The sequence below is a fragment of the Coloeus monedula genome, assembly GCF_965178545.1.
Source record: "Coloeus monedula genome assembly, chromosome: 14".
Classification (NCBI taxonomy): Eukaryota; Metazoa; Chordata; class Aves; order Passeriformes; family Corvidae; genus Coloeus; species Coloeus monedula.
This window is the reverse complement of record NC_138794.1, coordinates 1,313,431-1,337,640: the sequence shown is the minus strand read 5'-3', so window position 1 is coordinate 1,337,640 and position 24,210 is coordinate 1,313,431. Positions and strand designations below refer to the sequence as shown.

At 42.9% G+C, this 24,210-nt stretch overlaps 1 protein-coding gene across 2 annotated transcripts in view; it reads left to right on the top strand.

The window, feature by feature from the left end:
• MAPK6 (mitogen-activated protein kinase 6) overlaps nt 1-19,283 on the top strand; it is a 28,874-nt gene extending 9,591 nt beyond the window's left edge. Inside the window, exons 1-6 of one of the 2 annotated variants that reach the window (XM_082290773.1) lie at nt 5,330-5,458; nt 10,301-11,507; nt 12,138-12,282; nt 15,322-15,486; nt 16,112-16,313; nt 16,914-19,283. In XM_082290773.1, coding sequence (XP_082146899.1) covers nt 10,953-11,507; nt 12,138-12,282; nt 15,322-15,486; nt 16,112-16,313; nt 16,914-18,012 — 2,166 coding nt within the window. In that variant the 5' untranslated portion in view covers nt 5,330-5,458; nt 10,301-10,952 and the 3' untranslated portion in view covers nt 18,013-19,283. Of the gene's footprint in view, nt 1-5,329; nt 5,459-10,300; nt 11,508-12,137; nt 12,283-15,321; nt 15,487-16,111; nt 16,314-16,913 lie in introns of those variants that run through there. The other variant, XM_082290772.1, reaches the window with a different exon arrangement.
• The last annotated feature ends 4,927 nt before the right edge of the window (nt 19,284-24,210 follow it).

The following is a 24,210-nucleotide window of genomic DNA, read 5'->3' as shown; positions in this document are numbered from 1 at the left end:
CCGCATGGCCCTTTATCTTTAGCCATCCAATGTGCTGCTTGCCTGTGAAACAGCCGCATCCCTGAGCTGGGGCATGCTGGGGACCGCTGTGTGTGGGGCAAATGGAATTGCAGGATGGCCTTTGCCTGAGCAGTCACAAAGGCATGGTTTCTCAAAGTGCCTCCCAGTGCAGTTTGTTTCATCCTTTTTTCACAGTACCCATGTATTTGTACTGAGCTATGCCCCCTGTAAATGTATTTCAAGAGGATTCTAGTGTGGATGAAAATGTTAGTGAATGTTAGTCCAATTTTTTCTTCCCTGTAAATGACAAACTCTGCAGCACCAGCTGTATTTACAATCACACGAGAGGCTTTATCTCTGTAATGCAATAGGAATCAAAATGCTACATGTAGGAAGATTTACAGTGCTATGAGAATGAACAAGAACAGTTCTGCATAGCAATATGTATATTCCTGCAATTAAATGCAATAGTTCTACAAAAACACAGAATTGTTCTATATAAATCCATCATCAGGCCTTCATAACTTGTGAGCTGATATATTTTCCAGTAGGGATCCAAAACCAAATGTATCTTTTGCTGAGAGCACCCAGTCCTGCTTCCAGGGCATCTCTCCACCTTGGAGTACTCAAGGTATTACAGGTATTTAAATAATATCTGCTGCCTTTCAGCTCTAGCAGCACTTCAGCTGATGCAGTAACCAGCACAGAGGCCTGTGCTCTGGTGCCACTTCAGTTGGCAGATGTGTTCTCCTAACCACTTCACTTCATGTTTTGGAGGTGAGGATGAGAATGGTGCCTTGCTGAAGGTCTGAATGGGGAAGAACCACTGCACACTGAATTCTCTTGCACCTGCAGTGCTGGGACAAAAATATTTGGTGCTTCTTGTTTCCACTTCATCCCACACTTTGCCTTGCCCTCCTGTAGAATACTTTTCAGCTGTAGATTCATCCACTGACTGGATCTACAGCCTGACTCCAGCATACCTCCAATGTCCCATGCTGGGAACTTAGAAGCAACTTGGGTCACTTGGAGCACCCGAGTGTGAAAATGTTGGTACTAGTCATCCTTTAAAAAATTAGACCTGACACACATACTGTCTTAATTGCCTACCTCAGTAAATTTCTCAATATGTTTGCTGTTCTGTGCAAGCTATCTCTGTGCAAGGTAAACTAATGAGGAAATAATGGAAGGCTGAGAATCTGGGAGAGCTCCAGCCTTACACACAGAGGGTTAATGCTTCCAGTGATGACCCAGCTACAAGGCAAGCTTTCTAAGCTTTCCTCTTCTCTCTTTACTGACATGGCTCTGCCAACTCCTGCTTTAGGCAGCTGCTGTGTCCCCTGTGCTCAGTGTTGTTTAAAACATAGAAAAAGTAGGCAATGGAATTGCCTGACTTAATAAAACTGTGTGATATTAAGCAGGGGGCCTGCATGCAGCCAGCTGTGTCCTAGATCACTGATGATCTACCAAGGGGGAAGAATGACTTGTTCTGTTTTAAGTGTTTAATGACTTTTTTGTCCTACAGAATTTCCAAAGTATGCCGCATAACCCATTTATTTCTAGCCTCAAAGTTGAACATCTTCTGTGACTTTCTTCTTCCACCTCCATTTGCCCTTTGTACTTTGCTGCCTCTGGTTTGAATTGGTCTCTGTTAATGGTCTGTTCTTTTCCAGTCTGTCTATTGTTTCACACAGGAATGAAGATCTTAGGGTATGGGTTTGTCCTTTATTCCAAGTCCTCTGTCATAGTTTCTTTCCTGATCAGAATGTACATGGTACAAATCCTGCTCTAGCAAAGTCAGGCCCATCCAAGTGAGCCCAAATGAGGTGATAGCATGTTGTCTGTGCCCAGGCAGCTCTGCCAACCACCAAGCAGACTTTAACTAAAAAGGGATCTTGACACAGACATTTGTAGAAAGTTTTTAAGATGACAACTTCTGTGTGGTTATCTGATAATAATGCTGATAGGAATTATATTTTGGGATTTATTGGGAAAATTTTAAGGTCTGCCAATCCAGAGAGTGGGTGCTTGTTAGAAAAAAGTGTTTGTGTTAAAAAGAACAAATAAAAAACCCTGTGTCCATTATGGCAAGGTAGAGTCTGACATTTCCAGGAAATGAAGGTGCCCAGGAAATGAAGCCACCTGAGCTATTGGGTTGCCAGTGAAACTCAAATTTATCTGTGCTGTTTGTGCTGAACATCAGCACTATGAAACTAAGCTGGAAGAGCAAGTGATTTGTAAAGGCTTTGCTTAACACCTGCAGAGAACTAGGCTGATTGGAAGAGGCAGCAGTTAAAGGAGACACAAACTATTAAAAACTCTTCAGACCTGTGCCAGGAAAACTAAATTGTACTGCAGGGCTCAGAGCACAGATAGCAGGAATAAGCCAAGGAGACAGCAGAAACTGGGTGTTTCTTGAACCTCTCCCCATCCCCTTTTAATAAGTATACTTTTTCTTTACACTCATGCCTATTCACATGCAAATTCATCTTAGACTTTGGTAAGAAATATGGTCAGTCCTTAAAAATGTATCCTAGGACACATTTTGCTTCTTCTGGGAGGACGTGTAAGTCAAGCAGTGAAACTGAGACAAAAGCCTGGAGCTGCCAAGTTACCTTGGGCAACCTTTTCAAACCGTCTCCAAATCTTTCTTCCTTTGCCAATCATAATGGGTGTGGACACTTAAAAATACTTCGTTCCCTTTTATGCCACGAGTAACAATTCACACACAGGACTGAAATATTACACTGGAATTTACTGTTTGATCTTTTTGAACTTGGATATAATAACTGAATCATTGCTTCAGTTCTAATTATTTTTTAATTGCTGGTCTTTATGACCTTTGAAATCCAGTTCTTTTCTTGTTCTGCGTTTCACTGACAGTTAATCTCTGCCAGTGTTTTAGAACGGGTTGGTATCGTCTAGCATATCATCTACGTGCTATGAAATTGCATTCTTGTGGGAAATGTGGAAAAAAATTGTCACAGTAATTTATAGCCTAATCAATAGGATATTAAAAATCTGAAAACAGATTAGCAATTTGATGGATTAAATAGTTATAAATTGCCATGTGACACACAACTAAATTCTGAGCAACTATCATGTGTATTGTAATACTATAAATAGTGAGGCTGAAGACAAGTAACATTCCTCCACTATGCTCTTCCTTGTTGCATGATTTTCCTCAAGACTGAAGGATCTCATTCACTAAATCCTACCACAAACTACACTCTTGGAATGGCAGAAAAGAATTTGGAGGGGAAAAAAGAGAACGCAGTTCATGACCCATGAATTAAGAGCCCAGAAACTGGTGGCACTTCTAGGCTATGAGAGATTAATGAGTGAGCATGTGCTACCCAAGTGAGGAAGCTTGCTGCTTACTGCAAATCTCCTCTGTGTTTGTTAAACTACTTTTCAGTCTGGGCTGCTGCAGAGCAAATTCCATGGATGTGCAACTTCTCCACCTGACTGAATTGACACTGGGGATATTGGCAAATGGTCCCAATGGACATGGATTATGGGCTCTCCAGCTGCTGTTTCAAGGATGTAATATAATTTTTTTCTTACTTCAGCACTCTAGAATCTGAGGATCAGCTTGCTCTTTTGTTTCTCATAATGAAAATACTTCGTATGGATGGAGGGGTTCTTAATTAACTAAATAGCTCTGGATTTAGACATACAACCACTGCTGCTCCTGCCTTTTTTTAAGCCCCAAATCTCTTTCTTTAATTCAAGTAAAAACTCCTCTGTGGCTTGGCTCTGGTTGCCGTCCTAACATCACCTCTTCCAAATATGCACTCCTGCAGTTTTTTTCTTTATGGAGTGTGTTTAAATGCAGGCCTTCTGGAGCAGCAGTGCTCTAATCTTCCAGCTCTGTTTTGCTGGGTGGGCAGAAGGACTGCAGCTTTGTTTCTGACTTTTCTGTACTGTTGGCAGCACGGTGAGCTGCCTATCAGTTAACAAGCATTGTAATATAAAGTGTCAGTTTGGTTAGTGACTTCTGTGAGTGTGCTGTTAATACAGTGCTGTGCTACCAAATGCCCAGCTCACCTCTCCTGGTGGTGGGGTCAGTATCAGAGCTAGCAGTGCATCTGACTAACTGAAACAGAGAATGTTTGGCTGCATAACTGAAGAGAGTTTAAAAGTTACTTTTAAAACTTCAGGAAAGCTGAGTAGGGAGGTCCTTGGATGTTGATATACGACTTGTTTATTAAAAAAAATAAAGTTGCATGATCTAAAAGTGCAAGGGTCAATTGGATGCTTCTGTCCAAATGGCAGCAGAGTAATAGAGCCCTATTGCATGTAACTTCTGTCCTAGTACTAGCTATAAATAACTTCTGTTTAACCAGCAAAAATGAATATTAAATGTTTTCTCACTTTTTGAGTCATCCTGCACTGAAAAGGTTTATGAGGGACTGCAGTAGGGAAACTGCACCCTGACTTGACAGTTGTACTGAAACTGGGTTAGTAGAAGCATAAGGCTCTTCTGATACCCAGAGGCTCGGTGTCCTCACGCTTCTCTCTCCCTTTTAAGACTGCTGTATAAAAGTCTCGGAGGAAAAATGTAAAGTGTTTATTATTTTTCTTTATTTTGCTGTATTAGTTGTGGTTTTGGGGAAGAGCAGCCTCTTAGTGCCTCTGTTAAGGGAGATGCTATAGCAAGAGAGAAATCCTTTGTGGTCTCCGGAGGCGACAGCAACGGCAAAGATTTGTAGATGCTTGTGGGGAGAACACTTAGATCCGCCATGACATTACGGCCGCAGAACATCTGAGCCGAGGTGTCACCTTCGGAGAAAGGAACTGCCTCCGCTGCGCCCGCCTGTTGCCTCCCAACTGTTTTTGTTTCTCTGCCTTGAGGGACGTTCAGTGACGGGCCAGTTGAGCGGGGCGCACCCAGGCGCTTCCCCGCCCGCCGCTGCTGGAGCCCCGCACACCGACAGCTGCGGGGACAGCGCTGGGCCCCGCGGGGCCTCCCGCTGCTCCGGCTGCCGCAGGGGCCACCGGGGCGGGCAGAGCCGCGGCCGCGCTCCCTGCGGTGCACACCGCTCCACCTGCCGCCTTTCCGTGCTGTGTTTGACTCAACCGCGCTCCGAGACCGCTCGGGCCAGCTGGGCACAGCGGGAGCGCCGTGTCTCAGGCCGACAGGCGAAGCGCTGAGGTGATGCCGCGCGGGCCGGCCCCGCCGGGGACAGCGTCGGCTGCACGGCTGGCCGTACCCGCACCGCCACCAGGACGCTGCTCCCGTCCCGCCCCCGTCCCCGAGGGCCGCCCGGGGCCGCCCCCGGCGGGCGGAGCCGCCGCCGCGCCGCCCCTCCCTGCCCTCCGCGCCGGGTTACATGGCGGCGGCTGCGGCAGCGGCAACTGCGGCGAGGCGGGCGGGCGCCGGGCGAGGGCCGGTGGCGGGGCCGCGGGGCTCGGCCGTGTGAGCAGCGCACCCCCGATGAGCCTGGGAAGGCCCGTGAGTGCGGGAGGCGGGAGGCGCGGGGGGTCTCGGCCGCCGCACGCGCGGGCCCGGCCCCGCCGCACAAAGGCGCTTTGTTCCCTCCATCCCGCCCGGCGGCGGCGGCGCCCCCGGCCCGTTCCGTTCCGCCCCGCCCCGCTCCCTCCGCCCGGGCCCGGCCCTGGCCCCGGCCCCGGCCCGGTCCCTCCGCACTGCGGCGGCCGCGGGGGCGAGCGGGCGCTGACCGGGCGGGCGGGGGCGGCCGCGCGGGGGGCGCTGCCGGCGGCTGCGGCGCCGGGCCGGGGCCGCCTGTGCCGGGGGCGGCGGGCGCGGCCTGAAGGGCGTTTGAAGGTAGGGCTGCTCCGCGGCGGGGGCGCCGGGCCCGGGCTGCGCCCCCCGCGGCACGGAGGGAGCGGGTCCCTCGGCCCGGGCGGCCGGAGCAGCGGCGCGGGCGGGCGAGGCTGGCTGGGCCGGGGGGCGGCGGGAGGAAGGATGTTCTTTGCCGGGGGGGCCCGGCCCCCACCGCCTGCGGAAGTTTTGCTGCTGCATTCAGCGCAGTTCTCCGAGCCGGCAGATAGGGTGCAGGTACCGCTCGCTCCTGCTACCGGGCGCCCGCAGGCTCTGGGAACCTTTTGTGGGAAAAGTGACTTAATGCTCTTAATAAGTAGCTTGAAGCACCCGACGGAAATGGCTTGAAGAGAGACTGCCCGAGTTTTTGCGATTTGGGAGAACAGGTACCCTTGCCTAGGCAGGCAGGATGCTCTCGCTTGGCGGGTGTAGGATGTGTCTCTTTTTCTGGCTAATTCAGTGCCGTTTGGGATCAGCCTGACAATGGCTGTTAATTATGTAGTGGAAAAAGAAACGGCGGTCGGCGTGTTGTCGTATGGCCAGTGCTGTTGCCAGCAAGCTTTTTATATAGATATGTGTGTGTATATATAAAAATAACGTCGTCACAGCATTATGTGTTTATAAACCAGTAACAAATTCCGGAAAGTGGTGGCTTAAAATAGAGATGCATTTTGGTTTGGCAATTGCTTTCAGAAAATGTGTGCTCCAAAGCTAAAATGGGAACTTTCATTTCAGCCCTTTGCTCTAGCTCAGTCCTTGTGTGGTTGTTATCTTGAATTCACTCTTGACTGGTTACCTGTTCAGCGGAACAGCAGATGGTAGCAGGTCTGCAGAGGTGCAGAAGGCTGTGGTTAGCTAATGGTGGGCCGTTCCTGGGGAGCTTTTATTATTATTATCTAAAGGGAGAGCCAAACCATTTTTAAACACGATACAAAAAAGTGCTATGGGTTCTTGTGTGTTTTTACAGATCCTTCAGAAGATTTATAAACTAATAGTAACATTTGCTTACTGCCAGCACCGAGTTCCCTAAACAGTGTGGGGAGCAAGTAGGAGGCTTTAGAAAGCAGCAGTTTCATGAGTTGGACGATGACTCACTCTGCCTACTGACTGCAACGTGGCTGATCTAAAAAAAAGTTCTTCTGTACCCCGTATATTTTTTAGTCAAAGGGATAGTACTTAGCAGGTTGTATAATGTGTCATTAGTCATTCTTGGTCTTTCTCCTGTGAGTAATAATTTGATCATTATATGGTCAGTGTAATCAAATTAACTGGTATCTTTAGTCTTATTTGTATTTCTGATAAAGTAAACATCTCATGCCTGCCTGTTTCGGTGTACATCCTGTTTCCTGAAAACTGTGATAAATCCACGTGCAGCAGTTGAGCATGTTTTGAAGGGGCTGCTTGCGCAATCCTGAAGCCGGTCAAGTGTGATGATCATCACTAGGGATGATTTCAAAGCCCTTCTGTGGGTCGCTTCTGTTACCCTCTCCCAGGAACTGACCCATTTTAAAACCACAGTAATAAACCACATAAGAAACCGGTATCTTTGTGTTTCCCTCTTTAAACTTTGTGTTTGAAGAAGGAGGAGTAAAAGTATCACTTATGAAAAACCTGGTAGTCTTGGAAAGGTGACAGCCTAGATGAAAATGTCAGTCCCTGCGTCAACAGCCTGTTCAGCACAAATTGGGATGATAAACCCCCCCTTTTTTACACAATAGTCCATTATACATTCAAGTGGCTAGAACATGGGATTAAGTAATTTGCTCACAGATAGGAAGTTTGTAGCAGGATCAGGTCAAATGAAGGCTGCAGTGGGTTGGTTGCTTATGTTGTCAGCATTTGTGTTCTTAGCTAAATCACTCTGATTGTGGAGCTCATTGCATGCTCTCTGAAAACATTGTAATTAGTGGTCACCTAGAGAAAGGATAAGTGTAAACTGGTGTTTAAAAAAAATGCATCATTTCAGAGATACAGAATGAAAATTTTAGGACTCCTACTACAGGAAGCAAGTGGGCAATAGCTCCCTTTCTCCCTGAAGCAGTCCTTTCATTGCTGCATTCAGTCATGGCAGTAGGGGGTAAGATCTGAGTTAATGGCAGAGAGATGGTAGATCTTAATCTTTGCTGCTGATGGGCATCGTTTTGAATCTGTTCCTGGGCTGTTTAATGGAACTAGCTAAAAGAGAGGTTCCAGATGTGTCACACAGCTGGTGCAAACAGTTTCAGTATTGCTGCCTGTTGAAGGCATCAGCAGTGTGAAACAATAAGCCTAATTATGAGGCAGAATACAACTGGTTGTAGATGGTCCCAAGGATGTAAAATACAGCTTATTGCAGGGTAATTGAACAGAGGCCTTGGACCTCGAGTTAACGTGAAATTTGTAGTATTGGTACAAAAACTAATTTCCATAACAACTGGGGCGGTGTTGGAATGAAAGGTGAATGGGGTGATGTAAACGCTTTTACAGGCAGCAGCTCAGAACAAGATAACCTGAAAGTAGTGCGTGTGAGTGAGAAAATAGTTTCGAGTTTAAAAATGTTGAAATCAAGAGGCTAGACTTCTGGGTTTTATAATTGTGAACGGAGTTGGGTAGTTGCTGATGCTGTCCTCTTTAGGATAAATTTTACTTTTGTTCTTTTAGTAAATTCATGGCTGTTTAAAAGGGGTCCTTACTCTAATGTCTTAATACTGGTAAAAATTCAAGGTAGTTTGAGGAAAAGTAGTAGTGTTACCTCACTGTGTTTATGCTGAGGCTATAATAACCCTTGTAAAACACTGTTAAAAATTAGGATTCTTGCCAATGTACAAAGAAAGGAATCTTAAGGCAATCTTAAGTCCCATGTGCTGAGTAGAGACAGCTCTGAAGATCACCCTTCTGGCAGGGTGTACCGCATCAGTAGAGGGCAGCTCAGTGCTTTTCAGTTCAAAAATACTGCATTTAGTGATCTTTATTTAAAAATAAAAACTGAGCAGAGGATATCATGTGTTTCCTTCTTCCCTGTGTTTGTCATGCTCTGTCCACATACCTGGAGGCAGGTGGTGTGTGGCAGGAGGGTGTTGGGGCTGTGTCTTGGGGACAGTCAGGCTTGAGCCTAAGGAAGGGTAATATTTAAATATGTTGAAACAGTCTTGTTTCTGTTTGCCAGTGTGCCTTTTCTTCCTTTTTTTTTTCTTTTTCTCTGTACAATTCTGATTACTTCAGTGAATTGAGGCCATTATTTAAAATATGTTAATAACTTGTCAGCTGCTCTGTTAGGAGTGAGGAGACTTGTTTTGCCTGCTCCCAGTTGTCCCACTGAAATGCTAGCACTGTTCTAAAGGAAAACATTCATTCAATTAATTCTGAAGTGTTGGGATAGTGTGAAGACATTTACATTTAGGTAGAGAGCTGAGGGAAGAGCTGAAGTGTGTTAATCTGAGGCTGAACAGAAGGCAACGTAGTGGTTTCATGTGACCTATACATGTTGGGGAAGATCATGCCAGTGACTTGTAATGGAACTGCCCAAAGCTTACCACACTGTGTAGTGTACACCTCTGACTCTTCCCTTTGTGGTGTTTTTGAGCTTTTAAAAGTGAGGATGTTGTACAAAAAAATGCACCATGTGGTCTTTATGACTGCATTCTGCTGTTGCTGACGGGAACTTACTGAGAAAATTGCCAGTTTGGTTTTTCATAAATAGTAGGTGAATTCATTACACTAATAAAAAATAAATGGTGTCTGAAAGAGCCCATATGTTAGGGAAAATGGTTGTAGAACATATCAGTTACTCTGTAAAATGTACTTGCTGCTTTTTCTCTGTAGTCTAGATTGGATAAGTGTAGAAATAATTGATAAAGTAATAATATTTGATATGTATGAATTACCCCTGTGATTCCTGTAACAATGAGTCTATAGAGGCAAAGGTATTATTTGAGATGTTGGTAAATTTTATCCAAAATCACAAGGATTTAAGCTTTATAAGTGGCATTGGATGTGTGCTGTATATGCAGTAAATACTGGGAGTGTACAAGCTTTACCCTTTTCTTGTGACCAGTACCTAGTAACCTCTTATTATGGTGAAATAGTTAAACCTGATTTAGTTTTTGAATAAAAGTTTAGTGAAAAGGATTACTCCAAATTTTGCTGACAGATGCTAAGGATACTGTTGCTTCTGGCTTGTCTCTTAACAGCTCTCTTGGAGAATTACCAAGTTTGCTTTGTTAATCCCTTTATTAAGACTCAGGAGGATTGTTCATTGTGTGCTATATATTTTCAATAGATTACATCCAAAATGTTCACAATATACGTTTGGAAATGGTGGTTGGTCATTATTGCCAGTTTTCCTCTACGAGTGTGAAAAGTACATACAATTTCTAATTGGTTTAGCTTTTTTGATGGTTTATTATTTTTGTAACTGGACAGTAAATAAGTTGTGTTTCCAACTTATTTGGATAAGGACAAATCAGTGAGTTGGGGGAGGAGGAAGACTTTTGTATGTGCTGGGGTACTGATGTATTTTTCTCTGCTTTTCAGGTTGCCACGGAGTAAAATGGATGGTAGCTTTGACTGTGATTGTGGTGAGCTGGAGCCACCTGATCATTAACAGAAGGCATCTTTTGTAAATCAAGAGCTGCCAGTTTCCCATTTAACTAGACTGTAAACAAAGAAGAGAAAAAGGAGGAAGAAGGAAAAAAAATAGTGCTTACCAGCACCATAGAATGACGCTGCTCAGGACCAGTCCAACACTGAATGTATCTGCACTGTGAGGAGGAGGATGTTAATAGAAGCCTATTATGTGCATATTTATTCACATTTTTGTTAAATGTTAACCAGTTTAGCACAGTAGAGCTGAGTGCATAGTATGTCATTTCATTCCGTTTGAGTTTCTTGTGAGTATTTTCTTTAATGTCTGCAGAAATGCTGCACCTTTCTTGAACTATGAATGCTGCAATCTTTCTATCTTATGCTCGGTTTGAGTTCTAGAGCTTACAGGCTCTAAATTCAAGGGGACACAACAGGCCTGGCTGGCTCATAATGAAATGAGAGTGTCAAGAAACCATCTTGCAGTCAAAGCCAAGTGTTTCTTCTCCCTTTCTCTAAGACCTTTCCTTCAGATACCAGTGGAAGTGTCTCCGTGTGTTTACAGAAGCTTAGTAGTTTGAGGAAAAACGTAAAGAATTTTAAAATGGCGGAAAAATTTGAAAGTCTCATGAACATTCATGGTTTTGATCTGGGCTCTCGGTATATGGACTTAAAACCACTGGGCTGTGGTGGAAACGGCTTAGTTTTTTCTGCTGTCGATAATGACTGTGACAAAAGAGTAGCTGTCAAGAAAATTGTCCTTACAGATCCCCAGAGTGTTAAACATGCTCTACGTGAGATCAAAATTATTAGAAGACTTGACCACGATAACATTGTCAAAGTATTTGAAATTCTTGGTCCCAGTGGAAGCCAGTTAACAGATGACGTGGGCTCCCTGACAGAATTGAACTGTGTTTACATTGTCCAGGAATACATGGAGACAGATCTGGCTAATTTGCTAGAGCAAGGCCCTTTACTGGAAGATCATGCCAGACTTTTCATGTACCAGCTGCTACGTGGGCTCAAGTATATTCACTCTGCAAATGTTCTGCATAGAGATCTCAAACCAGCCAATCTTTTCATTAATACTGAAGACTTGGTGCTGAAGATTGGTGACTTTGGTCTTGCACGAATCATGGATCCTCATTATTCCCACAAGGTATGCAGAGAGTGGGAATATCTAAGTGACACACTGGTAACTGTGCCTTCTCAAAATAGTGTCTTTCTCCCTTTTGCACAGGTAGATAGGCTGTGGAAAGCCTGCTTAGCATGGTTTGGACTACTAGATAGGACTACTGCAAGCATAAGATAATTGTTTTTTACTAGATGGGTTCAGAAAAGCAGAGGTTTTAACAGTGAAGACAGAACCTGAGATTAAGAGCAACATTTAGTGATATAATTATAGAAGCCTTAGATAAGATTGTAAGTAGTGCATTCATAGTGCAAGTGTGGCTACTTTGGGGGATTGGTTCAGAGTCCTTCTGGTCTAGATGTTTCACAAGAGAGTTCAGTATCATCTCTGCATTTATTTGGCATCTGGGAATAAGAAAGCTTTGCTGCAGTACCTCATTTGACTAATAAATGGTGTCATATTTCTATATGGTTACTATTCACTCACAGAGATATTTGTAAAGATAGAAAGAAGGTTTGTGTTTGTAGAATGCACACAGTATAATCCCTGGGATCTTGAGACCAAAAATTCTTGTTAGTGGTGCATTAAAAAATAAGAAACAATTTTAAAAAAGCAAGTCTTAAAAATCTAATTAATTTTTAAAATTAATTTCATTAGGGCCATCTTTCTGAAGGATTGGTTACTAAATGGTACAGATCGCCCCGGCTTTTGCTTTCTCCTAACAACTACACTAAAGCCATTGACATGTGGGCTGCAGGTTGCATCTTTGCTGAAATGCTGACTGGGAAAACCCTCTTTGCAGGTGGGTAGAATAAAATCAGTGTGTATATTCATAAAAGGAGTGGTTTTGCTTAATTATCTTCCTCAGCAAAGATTGGTTCTCATGGCTAACATCAATAGTCATTGATGATCAGGATATGCTATATTATTATGCATTTATATAAACTATAAATTAATGTATTTGTAAAGCAGAAGACATTTCAATTTTGTTACTTGTATTGGTGTGTATTTAGATAAATATCACAATTTAATGTAGAAGTCACATGTGGTAAATCTGTCTGTAATTATGTTGAGTTAAATTTATTGATTGCCCAAGAAGTGTTCTGATACACATGTGAATTGGTGTATCCAGGGAATATTTGAAGATTATCAGTACCCTAAGTATCATATGCATAAAGATTATTTTTAATGTAGTCAACCTAATCGCTTCCTGCTTCTCTGTATTTTAAATTATGAAGCCCCAGGGGTATAGACTTAGTATTTAAAAGTGTAAAATTTAGTGCATTACAGCAAGGAAGTGTGCAACCTTCTACTGTTTCAGGTAAGATAGGAAGCAATGCTCTGGTCTCATTGGGCACGTCTATATTAGAGCTTTGGTTAGGATCAGGAGCGAATTTTTGGAGCAAATCTCTTGATGGCCATCTTGTACCATGTTGCTGACCTAGCTCAGAGTACAAACTAGAGCATTTTAGATAAAGTGAAATAGTCATTTGCACCGTAGGAGATCACCACCTGCTGACAAGCACTCGGTCTATGGGAGCAGATGAGTAAACTACTGAAGTACCTCTGAAGTGCTTATTTTTGTGCACCCTGGGGCCTCAGCAGCAGCTGTCTCATTCAGGCTCGCTCTTGGATTTGCTCCTGTTGGCCTGAATTATAGGAGTAATACAGATAAAACCTCTAAGAGCTAAGCTTGCATTTCAGAGTTCACATTCCTTTAGACACATGTGGACTGAAAGCACATCTCTGCAGTAATTCTTAGCTTTGCATGAAAAGGCAATGGAATTGAGAGCTTCCTCCCATTAAGTACTGTTAATGGAGAACTGTCACTTGGAAGCACTATTTGGTATAAATCAGTGATTAATATGTGCAGAGGCTTCTCTTAACTTGCAGTGAGTTTTTCACTCTGAGTTACTAACTGCTGCAGTAATGTCCCCAGAGTATTAAATGCTTGGCTGATACAAGATTTATTAGGTTCCCATTGCATCGAGAACTTCTGCTGGCAAATAGTGACATAGTGGGAGAAAGTTGGCAGACTTCATCATTCAGCATAGATTGATCACAACTTGCCAGCATTTTGGCCTTTTTTTCTTTGAGTAGCATTGGTATTTGTCACAAATTTTTATTGGCCCAGTAGCTGTGCAGAGAGTTAGAATTCTGTTAAAAAACTTGGTCTTTGTAACCAAAATCCTAAATTTGTAGACTTTTTTATATGCCTTAATTGCATTGTGTAGATACTTAAAAAATATTTTAAATACGGATGTGCCCCTCTGAAAATTTAGCACTGCAGTGGTTTTCTAATCTGAAGAAAAGTGGATTTCTTAACATCATGCATTTGGAAAGGGAAGATGGTTGGAGATATGTCAGTTATTCTGCCCTGAGATTCTGAATAAAGATCTTTTGCAGAGTTGTTCGGAGGGCTTGATTTGGTTAATTGCACCTTTCTGTCTACTTCTGAACCATCCCTTAGGAATCACTGTTCAGAAAGCTGATGAGAATGGGAAGGAGGAATGCAGATTAATATTGCAGAATACCTGGGATAAGTGAGGGAGGGGAGGTTGAGGCAGAGGAATTCAGCAGCTTTTCCAAACAACTTTTCTACTACTTTGTTCTAAATGAATATTTTGGAATGGTTATTTTGCTGATAGTGAAAAGCAAGATGATTAATTTTTAGGATGGTACTAATTACAGAGTAGAATGTTTTTCCAGCAAATTACAAGCAACATAACATCTGATAGATCATATTAAGTAATTTGTTGTAGTCTGAAGTAGAACAAAACAGCTCTTTCAGTCCAGTAGAGAAGTTAACACGAGGCAGTACTGATTCATTTGGGGAACACAGAAGATCTGTCATTTTCTGCAGTGACTTTGGCTCAGCTTTTCTAGTCACCTTGCAGGTGTGTGGTAGGATGTCCAGTGCAGGCGCTGAAGTGAACCAAGAGTGTGGAGGTTTGGAGATGGTCCAATCTCTTGCTGGCCCCATTTATTTTTATACTTAATGTCACATACATCAGCGTGGCTTGTGATTGCCCAGAGCTGCTTGGTGAAGGAAGGAAATGCTGGCATGCAATTAATCCTACATAGTTTCATCTGCTTGTTGAATCTCTAGGGTCCTACATCCTTCTTGGAGCTGAACAACAAGCTGAAGTTGACACGCTGTATTTCTGGGTACTCCAGTACTGAATATAGATGCTGTTCATTATTCAGAATTGACCTGCTGTATAGGCCCTTATTGTTCTTACCCAGGGAAACTTCAGGTAGTGCTAAAAGAGTACTATAATTTTAATTGTAATACAGTTCTTTATTTAAAAAGGATATCGTTCTGTGTAACTGACAGGTGATTTTTGTCTTGCAGTTAATGCAGGATTTCAGAGTAGAATATTAATACAAGTGGTTATTGCCTGTAAGACATCTTTCTGAGCAAAACCACTACTGTTTTTATTAATAAGGGACATATAATTCAAAGTGAGGTCAAATACTAGATTAATTTAGGTGGATCAGTTGAAAGGGGAGGATTGCAGTATATAGCATATAACAAAAAGGATATTGCTGTAGAGTACCTCATCCATGGTGAAAACACCCTTACAAAAGCTTAAGGTTAGGTCTCTTTATCTGTGAGTAGCAGCTCTGTAATTCTTCATATGCCACAGCATTTCTTGAGAGCTCTTGAGATTTATTATCATTTAAATTCAAAGCTTCAGCCTTTCCTCTGTTGCAGGAGATTATAATCTTTTCCTGGAAATAGCTGCTCAGAGCACAAAATTTTGATGTGCCTTTCCTATACAGGGATCAGAAATGTTGTAAGTTGAAATGGCAGCTTGTCTTTTCTCTTGCTGCTTAGGTGCACATGAACTTGAACAGATGCAGTTGATTCTAGAATCAATTCCTGTTGTACATGAGGAGGACCGTCAGGAGCTTCTCAATGTAATTCCAGTTTACATTAGAAACGATATGACTGAGCCACACAAACCTTTAACTCAGTTGCTTCCAGGCATCAGTCCTGAAGGTAAGTAATTAAGAAAACCCCTTGTTTTGATGTTTCAAAATAATCAGATAGTGTGCAACTTTGAGGTGCAGGTGTGTGATAGTTAAAAGCAAGTTTCAGTTAGAAGAATCTGTGTTCACTGAAGAAGGATTGTCTTCTGCTGTAATAAAATTACTTCCATGCTGGCTGCTTGGTCATCTTTAGAGTAGAACTGTGAATCTCTGCTGGACCTCTTTGCACTGGAATTGCTCTGGTTCGGGACACTGGCCTTTTAAATGCAAGGAAACATTGGAATGGAGTCAGTATAGGACTGTCTTTCAAATGTTTTTAAAAGACAGTTCCCCAGCCAAAGCAGCAGCAGTGTTTCCTGGTAGCCATTGGTGGATACTGATGCAGCTTGAAGCTTTCTGTCTCTTGCTGTTTTTTCATGCTTTAAGTTTAATTATGGTTGATCTTAGATTTGACCTCTGCTCCCCTCTCTTTCTGATGGCTAATGGATGCGTATTTGGCACTGTACTGTCAGGAGCTGATTCTTCACACGCAGCTACTTTGAAACAACTGCAGGGCTCTAGAGCAAAGCACTCACCTTAATATTAAGTTCTAAATGTCTGAAATTTCCCATTTAATGGTAGTTTTTTCTCTACAGCACTGGACTTTCTGGAGCAAATTTTGACATTTAGTCCCATGGATCGATTGACAGCAGAAGAAGCTTTGTCCCATCCTTACATGAGCATCTATTCCTTTCCAACGGATGAGCCTATTTCAAGTCATCCTTTTCACATTGAAGATGAGGTTGATGATATTCTGCTAATGGATGAAAGTCACAGCCATATTTATAATTGGGAAAGGTAAATTTATCACTTACTGTGGTAACATAACTGGATGGCTTTGTGCTTGAAGTGGCATTGCTTTATGGGCATTATTTCCTTTTCTGCTTGTTTCTTCTTCTTGAGTGGACCTGAAAATAAAATTTTCCCTTACAGCATTGTCACTGGATTTATAATCCATTAGACAAGACTTGGATATGCTGATGGATTCCTGAGCTGCACTCAGGACTCCAGAATCTAAAGTTAATATTTCCATTCTTTTTTTCTTCCCCAAAATATTTCTCTAAAAATAAACTATGTTTAAAGGGAGTTTTAATTATGATTGTCTTGTCTAATGCTTAGTGCATGTTATATTAAAGATATTTCACAGTAGCCATCTTACTTTAGAAAGTACTTTAGACACTTTAGAAAGATTTCTGTAAATGAAATGAGCTATTGTATGTAATTCAGTTGTTTTATGCCGGATTAAATTAAAAACCTGGAAGAGGTACCCAGTTGGATTAAGGAAAAACTTTGTGTTGAATTGTTATTATTTTGTAAGGGAATTTCTAAGTTTAACTGTCTCTGTCTTGGGAGCTAGAAGACTTTTTAGCTGCTAACACTTAGGAAATTGTTTTACAGATTCCATGAAAGTCAGTTCTCAGACCATGACTGGCCTATTCATAATAACTATGAAGCTGATGAAGTTCAGCGTGATCCAAGGGCTCTTTCTGATGTTACTGATGAAGAAGAAGTGCAAGTAGATCCTCGCAAATATTTGGATGGAGATCGTGAAAAGTACCTGGAGGATCCTGCCTTTGACACCCACTTCTCTACTGAGCCTTGCTGGCAGTACTCAGATCACCACGAAAACAAGTATTGTGATCTGGAATGTAGTCACACTTGCAATTACAAAATGAGGTCATCTTCATACCTAGATAATTTAGTTTGGCGAGACAGTGAGGTTAACCATTACTATGAGCCCAAGCTTATTATAGATCTGTCAAACTGGAAGGAACAAAGCAAAGAAAAGTCTGACAAGAAAGGCAAGTCTAAATGTGAAAAGAATGGGTTGGTGAAAGCTCAGATAGCGCTTGAGGAAGCATCACAGCAACTTGTTGAAAAAGAAAGGGAGAAGAATCAGGGGTTTGACTTTGATTCTTTCATAGCAGAAACCATCCAGCTTAGTTTACAACATGAGTCTACTGATGTTGATAAATTAAATGACTTGAATAGTTCAGTGTCTCAGATAGAGTTGAAAGGAATAATATCAAAGTCGGTAAGCAGAGAGAAGCAGGAGAAAGGAATGGCCAATTTGGCACAGTTAGAAGCTCTGTACCAAACTTCTTGGGACAGTCAGTTTGTCAGTGGTGGGGAGGGGTGCTTCCTCATAGACCAGTTCTGTTGCGAAGTAAGGAAAGATGAACAAGTTGAAAAAGAAAATACTTACACCAGTTACTTGGACAAATTTTTTAGTAAGAAAGAAGATGCTGAAATGCTAGAACCTGAGCCAGTAGAAGAGGGGAAGCTTGGGGAGAAGGAAAGAGAAGAGAGCTTTCTCAGTAACAGTGGAGAGCTCCTCTTCAACAAGCAGCTTGAGGCCATAGGTATTCCTCAGTTCCACAGCCCTGTTGGTTCGCCTCTGAAGTCAATCCAGGCCACACTAACGCCTTCTGCTATGAAATCATCTCCCCAGATTCCCCACAAAACCTACAGCAGCATTCTGAAACATCTAAACTAAAACACTCAGCAGACATTTCTTTTATATTCATGAGATGTGTTTGTCTTTTTTTATTACTAGTGTAAGTAATTTTTTTACTTGAATCAGATGGTGTAATTTTGGTATGGATTTCATTAGTTTTCTGTTTACCATTGTTTTTACAATCCAGAATTACTTTCTATACATGAGTTAGTTTTGTTTTTAAACTGGCATGTCGTTTGCACACAAAATTAAAGAATAGAGCAAAATAATGCAAAATGCAGGAGGTAACAAAAAAATGCACTAAACCAAGTAAAAAAACATTCTCTCAGTAAAACAGTGTCCATGTTTTGCAGAAAAAGAACCTTGCCTTGAAATTTACACAGTGAGACTGTACATAATTGCATGAGAATATCTATTTTTCCCAAAACATTTTTTTCATTCATGCGTATTTTAGAGTTTTTCATACTGTACACATTTCTTAGACACATGATACCAGCAGCAACTGAAATGAATGCAGAATTTGGTACGCATGTGTTATCTACCTCAAGGTAACAGCAGTATGTGGCAAAACATTAACCACCCATAGTGCTTCTCATTATGCACTTCTATTTAGCCAGCATTATTGTAGTAGCTATTCCTGTTGAAAATCATTCAATATTTATAAATGTTCTGGTATGCATTCTTTATAGTGAAGTGTTAATATGCAGCACTTTTATTTATTTTAGCAAATAATTATATTTCTGTAATTATAGAAAGTCAATTTTTGAGTTACTTTTCAGATACAAGTTTTTGTTTAGCACTATGGTTTTATTGCCTACATAGCTGGATATATATTAACATCAGCTTATTCTGAGGCTATCCAATACATTTTTACTTTTATTTTTTAGTTTTCATTTCAAGTAAAGCACTCACTGTGTATAGGAATTTGTAATTGGAGGTGCTTGATCTCTACAAAAGAAATTAGGAATTGCTTTATTATCAAATGCTCCTAGAAGTCTTAATTGTGTTCATTTTTTAAAAATTTTGTAATGTTAGTTGTGTGCATGGAAATAATTAAGGTACAACATTACTGTAGGTTAAAGTTCTATATGGTGAGACATTTTGTTTTTACTGTATGTTTTTACTGAATGATTCCTGTCCCACTCCCAACCCCCCTCAAAAGCAAGCATGAATAAAATTAGGTTAAATATAGCATGTAGCATCTCGGTCTTTTGAAAATTTGTTTTACCTTCTGATTTTTTGAAATACTGGATGTATCATTGGCTCCCCTGTTTAAAACTAAAAACAAATAAAAACATGGCCAGCAAAAATGGCTGTTTGTGATGCTTTGTACACACCCTGCCAGATGAAGAGGGGCTGCTGTGCTGCAGCTGGGAGAGTTGTGGGGGTCACTGCCTAACCCAGGGTGCTCATGGAAGCATGAGGGACTCTCCCTGGCAGTGCCTCTGCTGGGGATGCAGCATTTGGGAAGGGAACTCCCAGGAGTTTCCTTCTGTCCTGGTGCCTGCAGCCTGTACTGAGCAAAATCCCGTGCAGGGATGTGGCTGTGAAAGCACAACTACACAGTGGTGTCCATAACCATTTTTGTTGTAAGAAACACACTCTGAAAGTCAATTCAGTGACCAAAGGTACTGTTTTATTGATGTTTTAGACAGCTGAGTGTTAAAGGAAAAGCTGCTGCAAGTGGGTGCGAGCACCTTTGCGTCGCTGACAGCCTGGAGTGAAGGTGAGCGGGTTCCTCAGCCAAGAGCCTGGCTGGAGCACCTCCAGGAGGAGGTTTTGGGAGCATGACCAGGTGAGTCCTATGGGATCTTTCAAAATGTGCAGCTCAGGTCTCTGTTGCAGCAAGCCTTAGAAAGTTTGTGTTTCTCTTCCAGTTCCTCCCATCACAGCCGTTCCAGAGGGAGCTAATTAACTGTACAATGAAGCTGTATCTTCTGGCAAACTCCAGCTTTTCCTATGACTCTTTTAGTTCCTCCAGATTTTTCCATCCCTGCTCCTCTGGCAGCTAGCACAGCTGCTACTGGCCTAAACCAAGGATCTGCCCCTGCAGTGTGGCACAGGATGGGCACCTGGGGAGAGGGGACAGGGTCTGTGTCCTTGGGCACGGTCCCTGGATGTTTATGCAGCCACAGCAGTGGGGTGTGGGGCTGTAGGGAGGGGAGTGACCACCTGCCCTCTCCAGGCAAGGGACTGTTCTCAAGGGCTGTGGGGGTTTTTGTTGAGGTTGGATGAAAGCAGTGGGTGGGAAGTGTGGAAGAAATGGAAACAAAATTCAGCTTAAAAACACATCTTGTACAAATGAAGTATCTTCTTGATTTGTTTTTGATTCCTTTTTTTTTTTTTTTTTTTAAGAACTCAAGTGAAACCAGTACTTAAGAAGCCTGTAAGGGTACAAAGGGAACATTTTACACTAAAAGGGAGGGGAGAGTTGAGTGTTGAGCCTAAACCCAGTGTGGTGCTTCATTACCTTGGTCTTCTACCTGTGCTGGGGAGGCAACACTGTACAGGCTGTGCTGCCTGCTTTGGTGCAAACCCTGCTCTCTCAAAAGCCTCCATCCATGGGTCCCTGGAGGGTGCAGCTGGGCACTCGAGATTATTAAGTAGAAAGAATTCCCTAAGTGGAGACAAAAGTGTTTGGTAAGGACCAGGCGAAGTGAAATCACTGCTAGGAAGTGAAGGTGCTCTGGGTGTGGTGCTGGGCTCTCCCTTGGCAAACTGCGGGAGTGTTGGAAGAACAGCCTGCAGAAAGTGCAGGGTGTCACAGGTTCTTCCCGTGGGGTGGAAGGTGGTTCCTGCCCTGGGCTCATCAGCCATGCCTATCCCTGCAGGAAAGAGCAGGTCAGTCACTTTGGCTGTGACCTAGCAACGGCATTGTCTTTAGAAACAAAATATGGAAGAGGCTTGAATTATGAACCAGATAAAGGGACCACTGTTTCACACCAAGCTGCTTGCCAAATACAATGGAACACCCTTATTTAACAAAAAAAGCAAATAAGAAATGAGAACATTAACCATCTTTTAAAAGTACCCTTTCTTCTCTAGGTGGCCTTTGGTTAAAAGGCAGCATTTTAAAGTACATTTAACAAGAGCTTCAGCTAGAAGAGGTGATGTTTACAACAGACCAGGACAGAGCCTTTTACGCATCCTGTCATCAAGTGAGATCTAATTATTGCTGAACAGTTTGTTCTGATCAAGAGTTCTCAGCCACGGTCAGTTAGCTGTCTCACAATTGCATTTAATTTTAATTAAATCAGAGTTGCTATAGATAGTCTTAGCTATTTTTATAGGACTTTGCCCACGCTGCTGGTAGTGGTGTGATGACAGTGTGAGCAGCACGGCTCAGCTGGTGTTTGCTGTGAGCAGAGCTGCTCTGCTGGGCCTGTAAGGCTGGGTGTGGGGTTCTGTGAGCCAGCCGGGCACCGGGGCACGCCCTGCTGCTGCTGCCCCTCCTCTGCCCTGCTCAGCAGGGCCCCTGTACCTGCAGCAGAGGGTTCTCTGCCTACAGCAAAACCTGTGTGCCTTGATGGACGTTGTCACCTTGCTATTGCTTTTTCTGTGCTGCAGAAGCTCTTAGAGTTGTGCCTGGTGCATCCTTTTAAAGCCTTGCCAAGTTCCCACTTTGATCCAGCTGATTGCCTGGAGGCACTGGTTTATGAACAGGTTTTTAATGCCTTTTTTACATGTGGGAGGCATCCACCAGAGAGGTTTTTTTCCATATGGAACTAATGTTGCTCTGAAACTGGTTTTGCTATTTTGTTCTGTCCCCTTCTAACTGCTGCAACAGTTGGGAAGGCAGGAGCTTTTCCACATGTGGACTTTCATCCTCTACTGTACACATGTGTATACTGCAAACCCCAGAGAAATGTAGGCAGGGTCCTGAGGAATTCAATGGCACATTGCAGTGTAATTATTTCTGGATATCAAGAGGAAAAGCATCCTTGAGCTAAATCTGCTTCCACAAGTCTTCTTTTCTTTATTTATACTCATGTTTCTTGCCTGCTGCTGAGATCTGGAAGTGCTTGTCAGGCCTTCAGCTGGGTTTTACACATAATTGAACAGTAACCTGTGTTCTTCCAAAGATGCAACCCTGAGCAACAGCAGCCCTGAACCAATTTGCTCCTTACTCCTTGAGTTATTTCAGTTCTTACAAAATCCTGTAAATTCTTGTTTGCTGTTCTGCCACTGTTTGCGTCAGATCTGAGCTGAACAACCTGGGAAGTAATGCCACAGGGTATTTAGCAACAAGCAAATAATCCAGATCACCTCTGGCACCCAGCACCCGGCCTTCCATTCCAGTGTCTCTATCTTTGAAATGGTTATCTGCTCACGCTGAGTGGTATTTGAGAACTCCCTAAAATATGGGCTGTTGAAAAGTTCAGAGGCTGCTCTTGGCTGGGAGGCAGCAGGGCTGATAGGGTGATTTGTGGGTCGCAGGCCATGTGCAGAGGGAGCTGTGCCCAGCAGCCCCTGGGGATGGGGTGATGGCCGGGTATGGCCACGCTCTGCAAATAGCTGGCTCGGTAGCTGGCAGCAGCCACACGTGTCATTTGCTTTCCTCAGGAATCTGTCTGCTGCATCCTGACTGCAGAGCAGCCCTTCTATAGAGAACTCTGATAATAAAATACCTTTTGTAATCTGTGTGCTGGGCTACTGCAGCCAAAATTACTTTTAACCTTTATGTCACCCGGCCTGGGTTGCTACGTGTGGAATGAAATACCAAAGGGTGCGTTTGGCAGCTGGGGGGGACAGGGAACTTGTGACTTGTCCTGCCTCGGAGCCAGCAATTCCATTGCCCTTCAGCTCCCAGCTTTGGCTCCCTCGTTCCTGGCACAAAGGTGCTGGGAGGCGACTCCTGCACTCAGGAGCTGAGTAAGAGCAGGGCTGTAGGGAAAGGGAGCAGGGAAGGGCTTTTCCATCCATCCCGGGGGACTCGGGTTAGTTCACACCTGCATCCAGTCTGTGTTTCTAGAACACAGAGCCACAACTGAGTTGGTGGCTGATGGTTTGATGGGTTTTCTTCAGTTTTAGCATTGGTAGAAGGCTGACATATTTTGACCTAATTTGGTATATTTCTGCATTACTTGTGTCTTAGCTTACGCTTTGCATTTTTCCAGATTTCTTGTAAATTTTGGTTTACCCTTATTATATTCTTCTGGTAATCATTCATGGCTGAATACAGTCCAAGGCCTGTGGGCAGTGCCTTGCCTGCTTGGTTAATGACCACTGGCCACTCTCAGAACACATGTGAGGCCTAATAACATACAGGCTTTCCTTTATATCTGAATTTTCCTCAAGCCCTGTCCCAGGGCTCTGGTGCCGTGTAGTGTGGAAGCTTCTTTGCCACACTAATCCCACAGTGGCTGGTGCAAGGTAAGTATAAACCTCATCATTTTTCTGTGTCATCATCTCCACAGCATCTTCCCAAAAAGCAAGTGTAGCCAGGGTACAATTTCTGCTTTACAAGATTGTTGACCTTTTAGTTTGCAGCTCAGGCTTCAGCAATGGATGCTCCAAAACCAGACTCAGGCAATGAAAGGATATCTTCTCATCTCCAGCCTTTCAGACTGGATTAGACCTTAAATCTTCAGTGCTAGAGGCTGCAGAGAAACAATGCCTCCATTTAATGTCTGTCTTGAAGTTTATCATTTATAAGGATTTAAAGCATAGACCTGAATAACTGAATGACAGGTTTATTGTGACTTCTGTGTTTGTTTGGATACAGATTTAAACAGTACAGCTCTTGAAATAGCTGGGTAACTAGCAGAAACATTCTTAAAGCCTATGATTAAGAAAGCAGATGGGTTTGGTTTTTGTTTTGTATCATATTTGTCCCAGATATTTTCTGCTATTGTTACAGTCTTAGCAGATTTGATGTTGACACATTGAAAGATTATATTACTTCTAAATACTAAATTATCCTTCAGACCCTTACACATGACATTTCACTGGTTTTCCATGATTCTTTATTTTCTTTTTTACTTGCTTTTATACAGAGAGACCCTCAGGTGTTTGAGCCTCTCAGTTTTACATTACACCTAGCCCTGTGAAGCAGCAAGGTGCCAGTGTATTGCAGTGTAGAGTGGACAGGAATGTCCTCTGGGATTGCTGGCATTTATATCTGTATTTCTATTGCCTTGTAACCGCATCACCCAGAGCACAGCATCCACTTCCAGCAAGGCAGGGCAAAAAACCTGTGACTGCCTTATGGACCTGCACAGGGCAAGGAGATTCACC